Raw genomic sequence first — 22,419 nt, 5'->3', positions numbered from 1 at the left:
TAATGAATAAAGGATAATTAAAATACCACCATTCCCGTGATTTATGGAGGACTACAACAGAAGAATATATTATAATTATTTTTTCACTAGGTTTCTGCGAGTTCTTAATAATAAGTTTCTTTGATATATAGAGGAGCTTTAAAGAAAAGGGAGTAAAAAAGAATTCTTAACAGCCAACTCAGCCTTCTATCTAAGAAAGAAAACGAAAACCTTTTACATCCTGATTTGAAGTACTTCAGCCTGGCTTTCGCGTAAATTGGGGTCAAATGAACAAATATGACTTAAAATAAGTAGATAATTCTCCGTAACTCATCCAGATCAGAAATTCAGAGAAACAAAATGCTGAAGCGTACGAGCTTCCGGCACCGGTGTCTAACAACGCGCGACACTTGACTCACAGCACTTCCACTACGACGACCGGATAGATCACAGATGGTCTTTCCATTGAAGTAGCTGTCATTAACTGGTTACTGATTCTGCTGTTGCAGATGGAGGTGTGGTGCCTTCTATGACAAATCTGGCACAAGGAACGGCTCTTGCAATCGTCAGCTCTGTGTTTGCTTCCGGTGCAGTTGAAACATAGGCGTTTGTTGCTGAGTACTTTCCTGCGATCGTCGACAGTTGCAACCGTTTTGCAGTCAATCGATTTGTGATCATGGTTTTCACAATAAACGCATCCCCGGTTTCTGCCATCAGTCTGCTGTTGAACTTGAAAATTCTTGTCACGCCAGGGCTTGTCACTTTGCTTAGATTGAATCGGGTTTCTTCTGTCCATTTGCGGAGCTCATCCACTAACTTTGGGAAATTCCACTCTCGCCAAGAATCGTCCGTTCGCACAAGATCTCCTCTTATCCCTGGCAGCTTGTCTATAGTCATCCGCACGTATCCATTCACATCTCGCAGTTTCCCCATTGTTTCTAACGATTGCACATTGAAAAAAAGTTTCTCGTAGAAATCGTGGATTTTGGCCGGCTGGGTTCCACCAATAGTAGGCAAAGACATGATGTTTTCCACGTACACGTTAACGACCTCGCTTGTTTGGCCATACTTCCTTGACAAGATGTTCTTCGCGCGCTCGTATCCCTCTGATGGAAAGGGCAAACCGTCAATTTCCGTTCGTATCTTTGGGTCTACGAGTTCCTTTAAGTAGGAGTACTTCGTCACGCCGGCTATTTCTGCCTTGTCGATCTCTGTTTTAAACTGACTCCAGAACTGGGGCGAATCTGTTAGCTCGCCTCTAAACTTTGTAATGACAAGCTTAGGAAGTTTGGCGGTTTTCGCTGCTTGAGTCAACGTCGGTTCTGTGGTTTTCGCATGGTTTCCTTGTCTCCCCGATTTGCTTCTCATAGGTTAGCCTCATCTCCAGTTGTGCACGTTCAAACTCAAGCTGATCTTTCCTCGATTTCTCTAAAAGGGCTTGTTCTCCCTGCTTTTCTGTAAGGCTTTCCTTTTGCTTCCATTCTGTTAACCACTTTCGTAAGTACGCGATATTCTCATCAGCAGATGTTTGCGCGGCCTCAACTGTGAGGCTCCATTTTGATTCGTCATCCAGTTGCTCTCTCCTTGCGATTTTTGTTTGCTCGATTTGAAGCTTAAATTGCTCCATTCTTGTAACGATAGTCCTCAAAGACTGAATTTGACGTTCCGCACCTTCCACGTTTCCCTTTGCGATGATTCTTTTGCTTTTATCCTTGGTGAGGTTAAGCAGTTGTAATTGTGTGTTCAGATCCACGAGCAGTTTCTCCATTGTAAAATCCCAGCGTCAGATCTGATTTTTTTCCCTTTCTTTTGTTCCTGTCCCGTCGGAGGTGCCACTTTGTGTTGGGAATAAGATAATTGCCTGACAACACAGCAGTTTTTCCGATTAACTCGCGCTAAAATCAGTCACTCACGATATAATTTTTTAAGAGATATATTTTTCGCTCACAATGTGCCGAGTTTTTTTTTAAAACACACGTGGTGTATTTTTGAACAAAGGATATACAATTGGTGAATGTTTCCTTTGATTGGTTACAGTTACTAATGATGACAGATTCGATGCCTATCCCTTTCCGGTGGACTAAACAACGAAATTATAAACGCGTTAAAATGGTTAGATTATGTAAACAGACGATTTCCGACAATTCCATGTAACTTGGTTGGATGACACTCCCCGCACAGCAGTCAGAGCAGCAGCACCACAATCACCAAAGTAATTTCAAGGTCACTACGACACTGTCAGAGATGTGTTTACTTTCAAACACTCAGCCAGAGCAGCAGCACCATCATCACCAATTTTCTTTCCTAACAGATTCAACTTTTTCAGAGATGTATTCTCTTTTAAATACTCAGCCAGAGCAGTAGCACCAACATCACCAATTTCATTAAACAACAAATCTAACTCTGTCAAAGATGTATTCTCTTTCAAACACTCAGCCAGAGCAGCAGCACCACCATCACCAATTTTATTAAACAACAAATTCAACTCTTTCAGAGATATAGTTTCTTTCAAACACTCAGCCAGAGCAGCAGCGCTAGAATCACCAATTTTATTATAAGACAAAGTTAAAGCTTTGAGAGATGTATTTTCTTTCAAACACTCAGCCAGAGCAGCAGCACCAGAATCACCAACTTTATTACTAGACAAATTCAAAGCTGTCAGAGATGTATTCTCTTTCAAACACTCAGCCTGAGCAGCAGCACTAGAATCACCAATCTTATTACTAGACAAATTCAAAGCTGTCAGAGATGTATTCTCTTTCAAACACTCAGCCAGAGCAGCAGCACCATCATAACCACTTGTATCAAAAGACAAAGTCAACTGTTTCAGAGATGTATTCTCTTTCAAACACTCAGCCAGAGCAGCAGTACCATCATAACCCCTTAAATTAAAAGATAAAGCCAACTCTGTCAGAGATGTATTCCCTTTCAAACACTCAACCAGAGCAGCAGTGCCAGCTTCACCAATATGATTTCCTAGCAAACGCAATTTTGTCAGATATGTTTTCTCTTTCAAACACTCAACCAGAGCAGCAGCACCAGCTTCAGCAATGTTGTTATCATCCAAATTCAACCACGTCAGAGATGTGTTCCCTTTCAAACACTCAGCCAGAGCAGCAGCACCATCATCATCAATTTTATTCCACGGCAAATTCAAAGCTGTCAGAGATGTATTCTTTTTCAAACACTCAGCCAGAGCAGCAGCACCATCATCATCGATTTTATTAAAGGTCAAACACAAACTTGTTAAAGATGTATTCTCTTTCAAACACTCAGCCAGAGCAGCAGCACCAGCCCCACCAATATGATTATGAAACAAATTTAGATCTGTCAGAGATGTATTCTCTTTCAAACACTTACCCAGAGCAGCAGCACCATCATCACCTATGTCATTTTCACTCAAATTCAACTCTTTTAGAGCTGTATTCTCTTTCAAACACTCAGCCAGAGCAGCAGCACCATCATCACCAATTTCATTATGAGACAATATCAACTCTGTCAGAGATGTATTGTTTTTTAAACACTCAGCCAGAGCAGCAGCAGCATCATCACAAATATCATTAGCAGGCAATTTCAACTCTCTCAGAGATCTATTCTCTTTCAGACACTCAGCCAGAGCAGCAACACCAGCTTTACCAATGTTGTTAGCAGCCAAGTTCAACTGTGTCACACTTCTATTTGAAAAAAGAATGTTGGCTAGTAAGTTAACCTCAGCCCCCTGTAAGCCCCACCGAGAAACATCAAGAGCTTTAATTTGAAGACAAAAGCCAAAGGTCACGGCAAGTTCAACATAGAAATCAAAGTCATTTTTGCATTCATCGATGCATTTTAATGGAACAAATACACTATCAGTGGCTTCCTTATCCCCATCGTTTAACTGTGTTGCCATACTTTTTACAAGGTTCTCTGCTGTTGTCTGGCACCATGCTGCTAGAATGCCAAATGTAAGCAAAAGCACTTCTTGCAGCTCATGGCGATATCGTCTGTCAGCTGCTATGCTCTCTGTGCTTATTTCTTTCTTGATAAGCTGACAAGCGAGATTCAAAGCGGCGAAGAACTCTTGGAAAGTCTTGTGAAGAAAGCCATAACGTCTAGTCGGTCTTAGTTTACTGCCTCCGGGCCGAACAGAAAGAAACCCAAGTCCAGGTAAATCACTTGCTTTGTATTTTCCAAGCCCTTTCTCGTCAAAGTCCAAGGTGTCCTCTAGTAAACCTTTCAAAGCTATCGAGCCAAGGTGATTCAGTTGGCTTTCGTAAAGTCCAATAGGGTCCTCATCGTCTTCTGAAAGTTGCTTCTCTGCTCTGTATCTTCTTAGTACACACTTCACTATTTCCATGTACAACTCCGCTCTGCTTTCTGGAAATGCGCCGTTAAATTCTTCCCAGACCACACAAAAAAGCGCACAGTTAAGTGGATTTGCTGCCATGTCTCCAAGTTTTTGATCATAACTCAACCGGTCTGTAAGCTCTTCGGCCAAGTCCTTCCTCTTTGTGAAATATTTGTTGATAAAGCTTCTTGCATCTTCATCAGTGAATCCCTCCACCTCCAGAAGTGTGTCACAATATTTTCGAACTTTCACTCCAGCTTCGTGTCTTGCCGTAACAACCACGCGACATTTTGGCAATACTCGGCCTTGAATAATTTCTGAAAACATTCGTAGCATCTTCTCGGAAACTTCATCCAATCCATCGAGAACTAGGATAACTTTAGATTGATTGTTGCGAATGAAGTCGAAGAATCTCTTTCTTTGGTCATCATCGACATCTCGAGGTAGAAGTTGATCATCAATGGCCTCCCAAAGGTCAGAGTGAACGTCACGACATTTGATCAAAAGCACCATTAGGAAGTTTGTGAAGCAATTTTCGGTTGCGTGTTTTCTTGCAGCCCAACTGAAAACAACTTTCTTGCAGTAAGTAGTCTTTCCCATACCAGGCTCTCCTTCCATTAACACAACTCTTGGTTCTTCACATTCTTCGTGCGGGTTGAAGATCGCAGACATCGTGACAACTCGGTCTGTGGCTTTTCCTCCCGTTTTATTTCTGTTGATGACTTTAAGTCTGGTGTAAATGTCATCAAAGGAGAGGTAAAAGTGCTCACACCAGGGAAACGGTGCCAGCCAACCCTCGCGGGTTTTGTAGAGCTGACGAATGTCATCAGTAACTTTGGCGGGATCAAAGTCATCTAGAGTAAAAATAACTCTTTAGTTATAATTATTTCATCAACTCGCAATTTTTCTCATATCTGTAGTAATGTTCTTGAAAAAAGATATTTTTCTAGACAACATTTGCCCGCAAAGTTAGCGATGGATGGACAGTTATTGAATTATGGATAGTTATTGCATCACATCCACCCTCTCATAGAGAATTCCTGAGGCTCACTATTAGCGAAAAACCGGAGTTGGGGTTACACCTTGTGTAAATAATCTACCCTAAGATTCTGGTTTACGACCTAGAATGGCACTTGGAAGTATGTCGTTTCTGGCCTGCTTTTGTCATACTCCATGCACGCAGACTACCTCATAGGAAAACAAGAGTTATTCACTCATACTCGTCATGCTACTTGTTAATTTGCTATAAGCATGCGTGTTCTTATAATGTACACGTGGAGTTATTGATCGCCAATTTCGGAAAAGTAATCATTTTCAAAGTCCTTCGTGTTTTTCAGGGGATCCCAAAGCCTTTTGCGTTCTCTCATCTGGTGCCTTCCTTAGGCTTCGAACACGTGCATGCATCATCAGAACACCACAAAAATAGTTAACAGAACAACTGCACGATAGATGTCAAACCTAAAGGAAAGATGCAACAAAGTGAAGTGTGATCCGTGTACTTTGAGCATACATTTGGAATAATTATACGAATAAGTAGAGTTACGCGGGAAAAAAGAGCTCGAACGATTGACACGTATTTTCAGTCCTTATGCCCTTAATAAGTGCAGAAAAAAAAACAGGCACATTCAGTGCTCTCATGCGGAATAGAGCGCCTATAACCCTTAAGTTTAAAACCTCCACGCCACAGCGACAAAAAAATATAGAACTTGTAAACCTCCAAGGAAGAATAATAAAAACACGGACAAAAAACTCGAGATTTCGTGACTACACCTGGAAGCCTTAAATCACGACACCTACCAAATAATCTTAAGAAACTCTTGGTACTTATTCTTGGCGGGAAAAGGCAGGACATCTCTCTTTTAGCTGTTTGTTCTATTTTGTGTTGCTACCAGCAACCAGCTCAAAAAATGTGTCTCAAGTTGCTTCTCTGGCATCACATTGTAATCTATCCCGTAACCCTTTGTCAAGTTGAAATTTCCATGAAGTGGTATGATCAGTCCCAGAATTGTGTCTCTTTTTGGCTTCATAGAACATATGAAGATTTTACACACTCTGTCGCCATTTCCTTTTTCAAAATCATCCAACACCAACATTCTTTACGTAAAAGCGTTTACCTTCCATCCTAGGTCTCTTGTTAGAAGGTGGCCCGCTCATCCAGTCATTCAATTTTTGTTTCATCACTCGAATTTCACCTTTTATCTCCGTTAGTTTTTCTCTGGTACTTTCTGCAAAACAGTTTTTGCCACTTATCAATTTCCGCTGAAAACACTATATAACAGATTTGAAATCTACACTTACATTTAGCATCCAACACTAACAATTAACATCAACACTAAAAGCGTTTACCTTCCATCCTCGGTCTCTCGTTAGGTGGAAGCCCACTCTTCAAGGCATCCAACTTTTGTTTCACCATTTGAAATTCACATGAACCTAGTATAGCAAACATGTACATTTGCAGCTTGAATTTAATCTCAAAATTTTATTTCTAGCTTACTACCAATAAGAGAAAAAAAATCAATTTTTAGGAGAAGTTTATCTTTCATCAGTGTTTGGCAGACCATCATAGTAGTTTTCGAGCACCACTACCTGAGTATTTCAAAGGAGTCGCAACAAAATGTACGCTCAAGTGGTGCACAGAAAACTCCCTTTGATTCATATCCAATCACAAAGAATGTCTTCTTAACTTTCAAAAGTAGCTGAATTCTCAGTTACGTACATGAGACTATAAACAACGCAATGGAGCCGCGTAATATTAATGACGGTGCCTCCAAAGAACTAACCTTGATCCATTAATCTTCCTTGTCCTTCTATCAAAGCCTCCAGCCTGTCACTTAACTTTCCAACATCGGTTTTCAGCGTTTCAAAGCCACTTCTAATGTTTTCTACAAGAGAGAGTTTCATGACAACTTCGTTGTAAGTTCGTAGTTTTAAATAGAATATTCATGTATGGAAGTTGTTGACAAAGAGGAATGTATTTTAAATGAGCCTAAATTTATTTTGGGCAAAGCTATCAGAAACTCGAAAAAGCCTTTTAACCAAGGTCATCTCGACGGGGTTATGACAAAAAATTCAAATTCATCTGTTCTCGTGTAAAGAGACCCTAATACTTTGAATAATTTAAGCTTGGAACAAAATCAAGGCCTATGCAGGGATTCACTAGCCATCCTATACTGATCAGATTGCATCTAAAAAGCACTAGCATATCCATACAATTTGATAGAAATTATCCCAAATGATTGAAAATACATAACAAGTGAATTAGGAAAACCAGGTTTTAACCCAAAACTACCGCTACCTTTGTAATGAGGCCAGTCTTTAAAAACATTAGGATCACTCAGCAAATGAAAAACAACAGATGCTGCCATGACGCTTGCAAAACGTTTCCAAGAACTTCTAGTGTCTGTGCCATCAGCGAAATCTGCAATACCTTTTACTAAGAGCCACTCAATGCCAAGATCAAATGTAGCCGTGAACACTCCTGTAATAAAAAGGAAAGAAAAGCTAAATATGTCAGAGTAATTTGGATGATGAACACTTAATTACCTAATTAGTTTTCAAGTTATTTTTGAGGTTTAATTGTTTCCCAATCTTCTGCTCTTTAAAAGAATCAAAACCGTGAAAGGTTCATTAGGCTGATATTCCAAATTATAATTGTCTTCTCTCTGGTGAGCATACTTAATGGCTTATATTACTAGAAATTATCCCGTTTCCAAATTATGAAATGAGGGCTTGATTCTTGTCAGATATGGGCTGCTTGTCTCCCACAGGATATCGCTCATAATAGGGTATGCTTCACCTTGTTTCTTGACATTTAACTGCTATACACAAATCGGGGTCCAGAGGGGTACTATGAAAATATAGTCCCCCAAAATACATCGCAATGACCCTTTCATAGCTTGTCAATTTGGAACTCTCAACCCCCTGCATTTGCAGCTCACTTAGTGATCTAGTATGCTAAAAGATTTTCAGTTCAGTCTCGGGACTTACTAAAGCACAGTATTGCAATTGGTGTACTGGTACAAGAATGCAAAAATGCCTGGCAAATAGTATTACGTGTCTGCCACCATTAATGAAGTGTAATTTAAAGGATTCCGTATGCACAGACAGGGTGTGGTATGCTTTGTGGAGTTATCATCTGTCACACTGTTAATTACAGTTGAAACTCCAGCGCCCAGGCATCTTAAGGTACACAGTTAATGGTACATAATACTTGAGAAGGAACAGAACCATGAATCACCTTCTCCTTCCTGCTCAATTGCAATAGCCAGGGGGTATTCTTTGAGGAGTTCTGCACACCGCCAGTCTGCGTTGATCCTCTCTGGACCACTTAAAAACTCGCCACCTGTATGTACTCCCACTTTTCCTGTTTCAGGATTTTTCAGTGGTGCTTTCCACCCATCAGCAACATTTTTGATGAGGTGCAGGAAATTTCGACTGACAAGAGTTCTTGTTCCAGTGGATTTCTCTTCAGTATCCAAAACAATCCTGGGTGCATATGTTGTGAGCTTTGCACACACAACCACATCTCCCAGTTTTGCATTTTCACGGCTCATGCCACTGCAATATCCCACAGAAATAACTGCCTTGGGCTGAAGAGAAGGGACAGCATCTTTTACAGTAATCAAAGAACTGCCAGGACCAATGGAGCCCTCATAGCATTTCATCAATCCAACTTTCACATGTTCATGCTCTTCATCACCAATTATGCCAAAGTAGACATAACCAAGACCATGAACATAGTGTTTAAGTGGATTCTTCAGGTATGCATAGCAACTTAAGAACTCGCAGTCTTCAACAGTCACTAAAAGAACATCTGGCTGGCTTTGGTGTTGAACTGTAACTGCAGATGGAAGGTCAGACAGATCTGGGAGATGGACACTGCATTCAGGTGGGTCACCATTATCATTGTTTCCTTGCCATTCTCTTCCGCCTACAGACATTAGTTCAACCTCATTAGGAAATGTTTTCACCATCAAACCAGTCCTTCATAACATAAACAGACCCATAAAGACAAGTTAGCAGTTATACTAATGATTCATGCAGTTCACATTTTTTACATGGGCATGAAAAGGGATTATAAGGTAGCAGGAGCTACAAAATCAGTAGTTATTTCTTTTGCATTCCAAAAAGGTGAGTTCCAGAGATCAGGGTAGGAAATCTGCATGTTTATAAAATAGATAAAGTAAAGCCTTTTTTAGAAGAGTATTAATTTATTGTTTGGTACATTTTACATCCCTCTCCATGATGTCAAAATATATATTTCTATAGCATAAAGCAACTGCAGGTAGCACAACTACTTTTCTGCCTTGGGTAGGATATCTGTCATTGTAAGGCTCACTCCCAGTATTAATATATTCATCAGGCTTCTCTGATAATTTGCTAGCCACCCACTTATAATCCTGGGTGGACAGAGGAACTGTGAAAGTGAAGAGTATTGCCAAAGAACACAACACAGTTGTGCATAACCTGGCCAGATCTAAATCTAATCCAGACCACTCCACCCTGAGTCCAGCGCACCAAACATTAGGCTACCTTGGCTCCCACGACACAGTACAGGTAGTTATCCAGATAAAAGAGGCCATGTGTTTATACTATTAGCCTTAGCATACCTCCTGCAGTTTTCTTGAGCTCATCCTTTGATGCTCTCTTCATTTTTCTTCAACTGCTTCAGTTAGTCCCTTGCAGTGTTCTACTGTATCAGGATCCATGCACTCATTCTCACCAACTGAGTTGTATAATGTACATATTTTTCTTTGAATAAAGAGAAAATTAAAATTTCAGTTGAAACTTAAATTGTATATACTGATACAAGGAAAGAAATGTTCAGTGCACAGCACAATTAAAACATGTAATATATCAGATCAAGGAAACAAACTTCCTTTGCAATTAAGTGCAAGACAAAGCCTTTTGTTCTACTTGATTTTACAACAATTAGCATGGCATCTTTATGATGATTACTATTATCTCATGGAGGTAATATTAAGCATAACAAAGAAGTGCAATAACAGGATTACAGCTGAACATAATCTAGAAAAAACGATCCCTTTCTTTCATTTCAATTAATGGCTCAAAAGAATTAACACAAGACTACTGTAATTATTATGATATATAATGGTAATTGAACTGAGTGGAGTGCAATTTGGGCTGAAATCATACGCGTGATTTCAAAATCGAACAAGCGCGCAGCGCGAGTTTGATTTGAAATCACAAATATGATTTCAGACCTAAATTGCACGACACGAGGTTCAAGTACCACTTCATTACATCCATTTTGAAATTGCCCAAATACAGGACTTGGTCAATTCAAGTATTTTACTGATGCAGTACTGAGCCGGTTTTTAAACAATAAGTGGAACCAGGTGCTTTTACATCTTATTTTGTATGCAAAACAGAAAGACTGATGTCATGTGTCAAAAACTCAGTCAAGCGTGCGTAAAATGATGCGATTTAGAGCAAAAAATGGTGCGATTCGTGAATAAATCGCACCAATTAGAGCCAATCAGGTTACAGGGACCATCAATGATTTCTAAATGGATGTAATAAAATAGATAATGAAATGAATAAGCCAAAAGATAAGCCAATATATTGCTCATCTGAGAGCCAGATTATGGTAAATAAGTCTGTTTAAATTGACCCCCTTTGAGTTTATTGAGTAACTAAACTGTCAACAGAAAAGAGCACCAAAAGTATATTTTTCAACTCTTGGCAATTAATGTCAATATAACTAACGTAATTCGGAGATGAGAAAACACAGAGCCCTACTCCGTGGAGTACCCTTACTGGGGTAACTAAATGGAATGCAAATTTTTAGTCTCACTGAGATTCTTGGGTGGCCTTAAACATAATTATTCATTAGTGTTGGTGAGTTACTTAGAGTCGATAAATCATCTAACTTGACAGGGTCAAAATAAATTATGTGAATTCAAATTGCATGAGTATCAGAAATGGACACTTTTCTTCTATTATATATAGTGATGTATATTGCAGCAAGTTACAAACAGGATTCTTACTTATAGATGAACTCCAAAAGTAGCAGACTCCAGAAGTAGTTATTAATTTCTTCCTAGAATGTACAGAGACAAATAATTTACTCTTCTCAGTGAAAGCAAAATTATCTAATAAGTATGTGCTTGATGAGCCATTACAAATACAATGTGTTCAGAAAGCCAATCAAACCAGGTCGTTGTTCTCTCATTCATTTGTCATCTTCACAGAGGGGGTGATAGGAATTTGCCTCAAGCAGTCAATTGATTGTTTTTGATTTTCATGACCCCCATGAACTTTTGCTTTTTGCAATAATTATGTGAATCTGAAAGTTATTCAATATCTGTTTTTTTTTTTATGCATTTTAAAGTTTTTGATGTGGGTGAAACCTGTGCAGCTCAGTGAGTGCTCCCCTCCCCACCCTTATCGCCTCTTGAATAAATATAGCTGAAATAAGCCAGAAATTCCTATCAACCATGATATCATGATAATTATATCACTTAAGATTTAATTCACATACTTTAAGAAAAGTGATATAAGATATCAATGAAAATAATGTTCAATATCTGTTCATTTTACAGGTAATTTTCTTACCTCACGTGAATACCAAGACTGTGATGCACCTGGATTGGAGCTGACTTCTTCCTGAAATAAGCTCAGAAGTGAATTATTAACATCTTTATCTTCATGTTTAGTATAATACTTTAAAAAAATCTTATTCCAGCTCAGGATTTCAAGCACTTAATATTATAGTAGACACTTTCATTCCCAAGCTCTCATTGGTAATTTTCCTTGCTGTCTGCCATACAATTCTCATAATGTTAGTATTGGATCAACCTAAAATCCTCTTGTTGATATTTTTCTTTATTCTCCTCTCTTGTCTACTTTATATTGTATTGATAATGTATGGAGAAATTATCTCTTGATCACTTGTGGGAGTTAAAGGATTAACATAGCTTAGTGGGCTCCAGTCCCTTATCAGCTATTTAACTCTTTAACTCCCAAGAGTGACCAAGACAGAATTTCTCCTTACAACATCAATACAATATCAAGCAGACAAGTGTTGAGCAGAAATTCATTTTCATTTTGTTTACCAGTTACATGCTGTAGAGGCATTTAGATATCTGCAACATGTTACTATTTGTCACAGAACTGTAGACATTGAGTTGATCAGATAGCAGCCTATCTGTTGTGGATATGTAGAACAACCACACAGATATATTGACTAAGTTACATAACTTTAGGTTGAGAAAAGTTATAATATTGAATGCCACATTAAACTTAAAGTAGTTAATATTCAATAATGTGCAATTAATTAACACTAAGCTTGTGTTTTATTTACAATAAACATGACAGGAAAAAAAGAAAATTTTCACTGTACAGCAGGAATGATATTAACAATGGAACCCTAAACTCCCAGAGGTGATTAACATGTAACTTGTCCCTTTAATATCCATACATTTTCCAGCTAACAGGTAATGAGAATACTCAAACTTATCAGGTAGAAGCTTTTACCTTGATTGAACACAAAATTCTCCAGAATTATCAATCAGATCTTGGGAGTTATTGATTAAACTGGTAAACATTTTCCATCCGGCTTTCAATGTATTATCAATATAATGATTATGTGATCACATTTTTAGGTGTGAGAGGATTGAATTGCCTTCTAAAATTGACTCTGAAATAATGACTATTCAACCAGACAAGGCACACAGGGTGTATTCATTTCCAACTCACTTTTTAAGATTGGCTTAACATATTATTAGCAATGCAGCCACGCTCTATCTATGCTACTGTAATCAATAAATCAATTGAATTTGGATAAAACTTGCCAAAGTAATTCCAATTTACAAAGGTGGTGCTGAAACTGACTCCTGACCAGCTATAGACCATAATATTGCTTGAACTCTCCTCCTCAATTTAACTGTATCTTCAAAAAAATGATGTATAATTGCCTCAAGTCGGTTATTGAGGAGTTCAATATTAATATATATATATATATATATTTTAAATTAATTTCTTTATATAGACAGGTAAAAACGAACGATATAATATCCCGACGTTTCGGCGACTTCATGACGCCATTATCAAGGGTATACAAATAAAAAAAAAATTTAAAAATGCGAGTTCAAGAGTTACAACTAATTTGCATAGGGGAGGTAGCTACACAAATACTTTAACACGGATAGAATCCGTTTGCACGTTCAAACTCGGTGTTAATTGTTTGATGTAAAGCATCTCGTTGATAAGACAATCGAATTTGTTCGTGCACTTCTTGAGAGCAATTTTCATATTTCTCCTGCACCCTGTCAGAGGGCCAGACTATATCACTAATACGAAATTTACAATAGTGGTTACTTACACCATTGGTAATTACATGCTCACTCAGCGAGGCAATTTTCATTTTTTTCCCGCACCCTGTCAGAGGGTCAGACTATATCACTAATACGAAATTTACAATAGTGGTTACTTACACCACTGGTAATTACAATACTTTTCTTACATTATTCACATCTCTTTTTTTTTTCCCTTCGTTTTTATTATTATTTTGCAATTACACGATATGAACAAAAAAAAAACAACAACAACAAAAAACACATGAAGAGGTTTGTTGACAATATTTGTATCTAACTACCTTTGATCAAATTCTAAATTTTCTATTGCATTTTTATGTTATTTATAAATTGTAACTTATTAAGATTTATTCTCATTAATTTTACAACTATATATGATCTATCTTTTTATTCACAAGATAAGCAAATCCAGTCGGCATCGGAGGTTATCGTGAATAGCAAGAGGGGGGTAATTCTGAAGTAAAATTTGGTCAAAAGATAAATATATGTGTGTGTTATTCAAAGTATTGAACCACGACTAAGGATTTCTTGATAGAATTGAATACTCATAGGGCAATCCAAGAAGGTGAGTTCTAATGAAGCAGGAGTTATACATTGAAAGCATAAGTCATCATTTCTGATTTTGAATTGCTTGAGTTCCTTATTAGTGACCAATATCCTGTGGAAATTAAACCTTATAACCAAGTTCTCTTTATTTTTTATCATTCACTGTTTTGTAAGGTTTGTGTAAGATCTGTTTCCAAACAATTAGAATCTAAATTTACCAACATATGGACCATCTTTTAACAGTGGTAGGTTCTGTTCTAATCTTTTCCTGAAGTCATTTGCAGTTTAATCTTTACATCTACATTTTAGTTAAAGAGATAACTTTATTTTTAGACAGATGGAAAATATCCCATTCCTCTTTGTTACAGCAACTGCCTCAGTGTTTTCCTCTTCAAATAATTTAGGACTGCAGCAATAAGTTGAAAATATCTTAAATATCAATATTAATATTCTCCATGATTCGATTCACAATATGGTTCTTGTGAAAAAAGGTCTAGCTGTCATGCTATTCTTGACATAATTAATGAAATTGAAACTAACATGGGCAAAAAGTTGCACTCATTGTGGTGTGTTTACTAACTTGCAAAAAGCCTTTAACACGTCAGTTAATCATTCAATATTATTGGGAAAATTGAGTCATTATGGAGTACGTGGAACAATTAATGATTGGTTTAAATGCATCATACCTAGTGGGTCATCAACAAACAACACAAATTGGTCCTAAAACACATCCAAAAAAGAAGTTGTGTTAGCAGGTGTCTCCCAGGGATCCGTCCAAGGACCCTTGCTATTCCCCATTTATATAAATGATATATCTAACAGCTCTGATAAATTGAAGTTCTACTTATTTTCTGATGAAACCAATTTGTTCTCTCCTAGTAAAAATTTCAAATTGCTTGAATCTATAGTTAATTTGGAAAATTAATTTTTAGGGTTTATAACTAGCTGATTGCAAATAAATTATCATTAAATAAATAAAGAAATCTAACTTTGTCATTTTTAGTCAAGATAAAAAATTTAAATCACTAAGTCAACTTGAAAGTACATGACCATCATAACAACTCATACATTTCTTTAGAATCCAAAAATTATGTCAAATATCTTGGTGTCGCAGCTTACTGATAAAAATCTTTCATGGAAATACCATATTACCCACATCGCTTCAAAAATAAGTAAAACAATTGGCATTATTGCCAGGCTTAGACACTTTGTACCCCTGAATACTTTACCTTACACCACATATACATATCTCTTATTCAGCCCTTAAAGTGCCCCTGAGATCAAAATTTTCTTAAATCAATTTTTATCCACTTTCATGTTCAGTGTGTCTCCTTCAACTACTCTGCCAAATTTCAGTTTACAGCGAGCATCATAAATATCTTTTCGGGCCGTTAAATTCACGATCTCGCGTCCGCCATTATTTGATCGTGTTCCGGAAGTTGATCCCCCTCTAGGGCCCAAATTTTGATCCACTTCAGTTTTAATTTGTGTAAAAATTCGTTCGGCTTATAATCGAATAAATACGGTAGCGTGGGTGAGTTAATTTGGGAATATCTTCCAACTTGGCATGTGTGGGTCACAATAATTGTGTGTTCTGGCAGATAGTGACCTATAATTAAGGGAGTGAACATCACAAATGGACAGTTTTTACCCGATTAGATAGTGATGAATATTGCAGCCAGTTTACAGACAGGATTCTTATATTACTTATGCGTGAACACCTGCACAAGAAGCAAACAGTCCTGCAGAAGTAGTTATACATATATTTCTTCCTAGAATCACGGTACAGAAACAAATACCTTACTCTAGTCAGCGAGCCACAAAAACATGTATCCAAGTGCTTGATGAACCATATACATTGTGTACAGTAAATTTTCACCCCCTAAACATGATCTTGTTATGGTTTTTAGCCCTTCAATATTTCTAAGAGCGATGAAGTATGCAATCAAATACCGGTTTTAAATAATAATAAAAAGACGCCAAGAAAAAAATCTAGAAACAAAGACCCAAAGGCAAAGATCTGAAAACTAAGACCCGGACACCTAGACCAAAAAATTAATACTATGTACTTGTATATATTTTTACTTTGTCAAGGAGGTTATTAGCTCTTGCACGTACTGAGTGAATAATACAAAAGGGAGCCATCATCAAATGGTTAGACAAACAATTCTTCTGATTCTTTGTTTGAGTGTAGCTGGGTAAACCCTTGTGAACATGCTGGGTTAAGTTTTCAACATAACACGATCGCAGTTTTAGGCATTTATGAGAGAACTGGACTCCAGTGCTAATATTGTGGGATGTATTATTTAGAATATTTTGGTTATGGAAGTATATGTAGTCAGTTTACTTGAATGGCTTCTGAGTATCTGTCATATAAATGAAATTACTCACAATTCCAATCAATTAGTCAATTCCGATACATGACATTTAGGGGGAGGCTCTCATAGAAAAAGTAAAAGTTTCTTAGAATTTCAATTTGTGCCCTTTTATGGACAATTCATTCTTACCTCATATCAAAACCATGAGACAATTAGACATGCATCTGGTAGTGCATATATGAGAACTAGATTATGGCAAAAGTCTGTTAAAATTGACCCCTTTCAGTTTATCCAGTAACTAAACTGTTAAAAGGAAAGAGCACCATGGCATATTTTCTTCAACTCTTAGCAAATCTCTTTAACTGACATTATTTGCCATTCTACATCTCTTTGGAAATATCACATTTAGTCTCCTAGTCTCCTCGATGGTTTTTGACATTTCTGATTAGTGCGGGTGAGTTAATTTGAGAATATCATCCAACTTGACATGTATGGGTCGGAATACATTTTGTGTGTTTTATATGGAGATGAACAAATACACATACAGGAAGCAATACTCTAGTTAAATTATACTGCTCTTAAATGTTTTTCTTTTTTAAAGTGAGTTTGAATACCTTATGGCTGTACAAATTTGTTAAAAATGGCCAAAAAGTGCTCAAAACATGGCGAAAAAAGTTCTCAAATAGTGCTCGATTTCTATAAAAAAGTGCTTGAAAAATAGAAATTGTGCACAAAAGATGCTCGCGGTTAAGTTTTTTTTTTTTTTTTCATTATTTCCTAGCAAAGGGTTTATACACATTCCTAGTTTTAGCAATCGAACAAAAACTCTTTATTATCAGTTGAGCATATAGTTTCTAAAGCACACAGCATCACTGAACTAAAGTCGATTTCTTGTATCGAAGCATTACAAAAGCTTCAATACAACAGCGCTAAAAGTTTTGAGAAACACGAAGTCACGAACTAATCAAAATCGACTGTTCCCACGCTTAAAAGGAGCATAGCTCGTGCATTTCCATAACAACAGTCAGCGGTCAGGCGACAAGGTTGAGTTATCTCTAATTAATGCTCATGATAATAGAATTACGCGGCCTTACCAAAAACGTTTCAAAGACAAAATATTGCATTTAACATATGGAAAATTGTGAAAAATGTGCTGAAATGTTTCTCAAAAACTGAAAAACTCCTCAAATTCTACTCAAGAGTGCTGGAAATGTGAAATAGTGCCTCAAATTCGAAAAAGTGCCGAAAAAGTGCCAAAATTCCACTGATCGAAAGCTAGAATATTCCATGGTACACTGTAATCAGAACAGACGCTTGTATCCTTACACTTATTGCTTCTTTAAATCGTGCAAGAAAATCCCTTACATTTGAACGACGTAGCAAAGAATACAAATTAATTCATTTAACAACTCAGTTTGAGTAATATTTCATAAGTCTTTCCATTTCGCTTTCGACTTCCGTTCCGCTTTAGTAAATTTTGAATCTAGCATGTTGCTATATACGTTGGAAGAAAAAAATACCTTCGAAATTAAGAGGTTACCCACTGTAAAATTGAGCTTACACATACCAATAAGCTTGCTGAGTGAAAGAACTGAGAAGAAGTTGACAATATGTGTTTCTTAGGCGTCGTTTCTTCATGTGCGCTAAACGTAAGTAATCATAAATGTCACCTCCTCATTTCAAACTAGTTAGTTGAAGGCATTTTTCTTACCTTTGGCTTTAAGCTTCTCTCCTGACTCTGGCACAGTTCTTACACAACGCTAGAAGTCGATTGAATCAACAGCTGTTGGAAGAAATTGAAGTGAGTTAGACAATAGTATTCTGCAACCCACTCAAATAAAACCGCTCGCTTTCGATTCTCTATGCATGAAATGCCTCAAATTGAAGGTTGTTCGCCAACTTGTCTTTCTTGCCCGTTTTTCTGGTCCTAAACTACATATTCTATATGATAACACGCGGGTTGCTCTATGGGAAATTTTAAAACAGATGGTCAAAGATGCAAACAATATTTTTCTTGCCTCACAGCACTGAGAGAATTTACTACTTTGAATTGACAAGTGAAAGGACCAGCCAGACTAATAACCTCTCTAAGATCAGAACTCACAACAGTATGCCTTTCGATCGTTCATTTACTAAATGTAACAACTACAGCCTGCATGAAGAATAATCTGTGCAACTTGGACTTTCTAGGCACCCCTAATCCTCAATTCCCTTTAATGTTTTCGCAGTCTAGTCTCCATATTCCACATATCTGTTTGTTATACATACGCTTGTTTAGGATATTTAATGGTTGTTATTAGAACAGCCGATTGTATCCTCACGTAAACTTTTATCAGTAGAGCAGAGAAGATAAATTGATTTCGAAAGTAACTCAGCTGGAGGAATAATATTTCCCACGTATGCACATTTTACTTTCGATTTCTGCTTTCATTTTCGAGATCAAATTTGATTCCATCATGTCGCGTTATAGGGCCAAAACACCCAAAATTTAGATGTTACCCGTAGTATAATCTAGCCTACACACATCAGAAAGCTTGCTGAGTTAAAGAACTGGGAAGCTGTAATCACGATTTGACGATCTAGGCGCGTTTCTTTGGCTTCTTAGCGATTCTGCTCGAGGCATATGCAATTAAAAATGTCATATATGACATCAATATTTTTACATTGTTTGTTGAACGCTATGTTCTTACCTTTGGCTTTATGATCCTCTCTTGATTTAGACACAATCTGTTAGTTACACAACCCTTGAAATCGATTCCACACTGATTACCTGTTAAAGGAAATTGATTTGAATTCAACTGAGAACATTATTCACTCTTGTGAAACCGCTTGGTTTTTTTTCTTTATCAAATGTCTCAAATAGAAGGTTTTTCTTTAAATCGTCTGTCTCACCCGTGCTTCTGCTTCCAAATTACGTTATCTACATATCAAAAAGTGAGTTGCTCTTTTCAAATTGTAAAAAAGATGCGTTAGTTAGCTTCCGGCGATCCAGCGCAATGGTATTTTGCTATGCTTTTAGAATTAAGGTGTTGTCTATCAGGTCACGCGATCTGTCTAATAATTACACGCCAGTGAACTCATACTAAAGAATCAGAAGCACCCATCAGTATGACTGAATCCAACAGATCATGAAATTTAAACCGCAAAATGCAAATGTTACACAACAACCATCCAAATTATTTAAGTCCACTACCCTTCTACACTGCCAAGATCTCGTCTGTAACTCCCTTTACTATTTGCCATACAATTATTACAATGTGAATTTAGAGATTTTGGTATAGGATCAACTAATACTCCGTAATTTACATCTTTTTTATTCTCATCACTTGTCTGCTTGATATTGTGCTGGCCCCAGTTGTTCAAAGGGCGGATAACGCTATCCAACGGATAAATCGCTATCCAGCGGATAAGTGTTACCAAAACGTACTGTGCTATCCACCGGATAGAGATTTATCCAGTGTATAGCGTTATCCATCCTTCGAACAACCGGGGCCAGATCTTGTGAGGAGAAACTCTGTGTTGATCACTTGAGGGAGTTGAAGGGTTATGGTACGTTGTTAAATGCATCTCCAACTTTGGACCATCACAGTTTGTAAGGAACAGAGCGGGTGAAAAATGTATACTTAGGAATCAGTCATTATATATGGGGAGGTATCACATGGTTTCATTTTATGGGTTTTTGCCATATGAGCAAGTAATTCCTTTTTTGACCGTTCCCTCACCTTTGCTAGAGCTTAGCAAATTAAAACTCTGTAATGACTACTTATATCAGATTTACGTTTTAGACAATAAATCTGACATCTCGCGAGGCCAAAATTTTTTCCGACACGAACTAGTCTGGCTTCTATTTGTTATAGCACTTTCACAAACAAAGCTCGACTGTTGACCCAAAAATCGACCAGAATATCGAAAGAGAAAGAGCAGGAAACCTAGAAATGGATAACGCGCTAAAATGGGCTCGTTTCAACAAAGTAAGCGCTCAGACAAAATGTAATGCACTGTGGAAGTAAGGTGAGGTATTTTTATCGAGAATTTAATGGTATTTTTACTTTCCAAGAGCCGTCGTAAATATTCCCCTAGAAACTTGTATATTTTCGCTAGGTGATCATCTCACAACTGGAGCTTGGGCTGCCTGTGGTCCGCTTGATGTTGTATCGATATTGAAAGGAGAAATTCTGTATTTGTCACTGAAATGAGTTAAAGAATTAAACGCGAAAAATAGAAGCAGGGTACCTTTCACTGACTTCTCGTCTCAGTGCTACATTATCAAAATTTATAGATTTTTTCGTGGAAAGTGCTGACCGTACGATATTTGCGCGCGAGTTTGTGTTCCGAAAACGAACGAAGGAGGTTTTGCGAGCGAGTGAGTCAAACGTAACTCCCTTAAGGAGTTTGACAGAGTTTCTTCGAATGACACAAAAGTATTGAATGTAGTTGATGGGTCGTAATGACGGGGAAAACTAGCTTCAGTGCAAGCACACCACACCAAGGACTGTCAACCTATCCTTCCCAACCATCTCCAGTTTCTATATACTTTAATACAATTCTATACTTATTAATTAGTTATAATTTATAATTAATTAATAATTACATACAATTATAATTGATAATTAATAATTAATTTATTAGTAATACAATTCTATTTAGGTAAATCAGACTTGTTTCATTCTGGGTAACTCTACTCGACTGATTCTAAAATTGAAAGAAATGAATTAACATCCAACTTGGCCGCTGTCGACGTGGGACTTTTAAGCCAACATTGAACTGGCTGACAACATCGATGTAGTAAGACAAAATTCAATTTAATTGTTGTCGACACTGGACTACATTATCAAGTAGTTGTTTTGATAAGGCTTAACTGGCTGTTCCTGTTTTCCATTAATCGTGCAATCTCACCAGTTTCTTGGTAATTTCTCTCTGAAATCTTACAGAAATCTTGGCTCTTCAGCAAAACATGAAAGACGAAACGGTTCACCGCGAGAGCGAAGGATTGGCCTGTATGACGCCGTTCTCACTATTCCATGATTATTGGCGAATTTGGAACGCTTGTAAAGAATTCAGCATCGAAATATTTATCGCGGCGTTCAACCGACTGAAATCTTTACGTCAAAAAATTGCCTAAGTATCGCTGTGATCCAAGTTGAAAGAATAGCCACATCTTGAGACGAGCACGTGACGATTGAAACTGACCTCCCAAATGAGGTCAAATCGCGGTAATTGAGAACTTTATGCAAACGGATGTTACTAAAGGTGGAGATTGGTAATAAAGAACGGGTGATGGGGAATAGGAAATAGAAAATGGAAAATGAGGAATGGGGAATAAGGAATGGAAAATAAGGAATAGTAAATGGAGAATATTGAAAGAGGAATGGGGAATGAAGAATAAGTAATGGAGAATGGGAATGTAAAACGACGAATGGGGAATGGGGAATGAGGAATGGGAAATAGATAATGGAGAATAGAAATGGCCAATGGCGAACGGGGAATGGGAAATAGATGAAAGAAAATAGAAATGTGGAATGGGGAACGGGAAAATAAAATGGGAGGTTGAAAATGGGACACTAATATTCTTGGAGATTTTACGTTTATAATGCGCGATAGATATTTTCAGCGTTGATTATCGATATCCACGCTTTCTTTCTAAAACGTTTAGAGACAAAATTAAGTAACAGAATTAATTGATGTTAACAGCTAAAGGATGCATTAAAACTATAGTTTATTTGTTTCATTAACACGTGATAGGTCGAATTAGAATTGTTGCGATTACTGAAAAAGCTATATTATGTTTACTTGAAAAATTGGTAAATTGTAGGTTACAAAGTGGTTAGCCGTTAAATGCTTGATTTCACTACTCAACTTCGAAGGACAAGCGAGCCCACAGTCGAATATCCTGAGGGCTATGAAGGTAGAT

The 22,419-nt window shown here is 37.4% G+C and overlaps 2 protein-coding genes across 2 annotated transcripts in view; both read right to left on the bottom strand.

The window, feature by feature from the left end:
- Positions 1 to 19,265, bottom strand: part of LOC111341968 (uncharacterized) — a 229,902-nt gene extending 210,637 nt beyond the window's left edge. The window contains exons 1-11 of the mRNA XM_088726996.1: positions 19,199 to 19,265; positions 18,220 to 18,291; positions 11,885 to 11,935; positions 11,317 to 11,369; positions 9,916 to 10,057; positions 8,544 to 9,236; positions 7,602 to 7,784; positions 7,087 to 7,188; positions 6,653 to 6,736; positions 6,421 to 6,531; positions 3,340 to 5,160 (exon numbers count right to left, since the gene is read on the bottom strand). Of these exons, the coding sequence (XP_088583122.1) occupies positions 3,340 to 5,160; positions 6,421 to 6,531; positions 6,653 to 6,736; positions 7,087 to 7,188; positions 7,602 to 7,784; positions 8,544 to 9,236; positions 9,916 to 9,958 (3,037 nt within the window). The 5' untranslated portion in view covers positions 9,959 to 10,057; positions 11,317 to 11,369; positions 11,885 to 11,935; positions 18,220 to 18,291; positions 19,199 to 19,265. The remainder of the gene's footprint in view (positions 1 to 3,339; positions 5,161 to 6,420; positions 6,532 to 6,652; positions 6,737 to 7,086; positions 7,189 to 7,601; positions 7,785 to 8,543; positions 9,237 to 9,915; positions 10,058 to 11,316; positions 11,370 to 11,884; positions 11,936 to 18,219; positions 18,292 to 19,198) is intronic.
- On the bottom strand, positions 2,207 to 3,334 carry LOC148726341 (uncharacterized; the record flags this gene model as incomplete). Its single annotated transcript, XM_088728551.1, has 1 exon — positions 2,207 to 3,334. A coding segment is annotated over one exon (1,128 nt), but the record flags the coding sequence as incomplete, so codon positions are not given.
- Positions 19,266 to 22,419: the final 3,154 nt, after the last annotated feature.

Source organism: Stylophora pistillata, chromosome 7, assembly GCF_964205215.1.
Source record: "Stylophora pistillata chromosome 7, jaStyPist1.2, whole genome shotgun sequence".
Taxonomy (NCBI): Eukaryota; Metazoa; Cnidaria; class Anthozoa; order Scleractinia; family Pocilloporidae; genus Stylophora; species Stylophora pistillata.
This window is presented reverse-complemented; position numbering and strand designations above follow the sequence as displayed.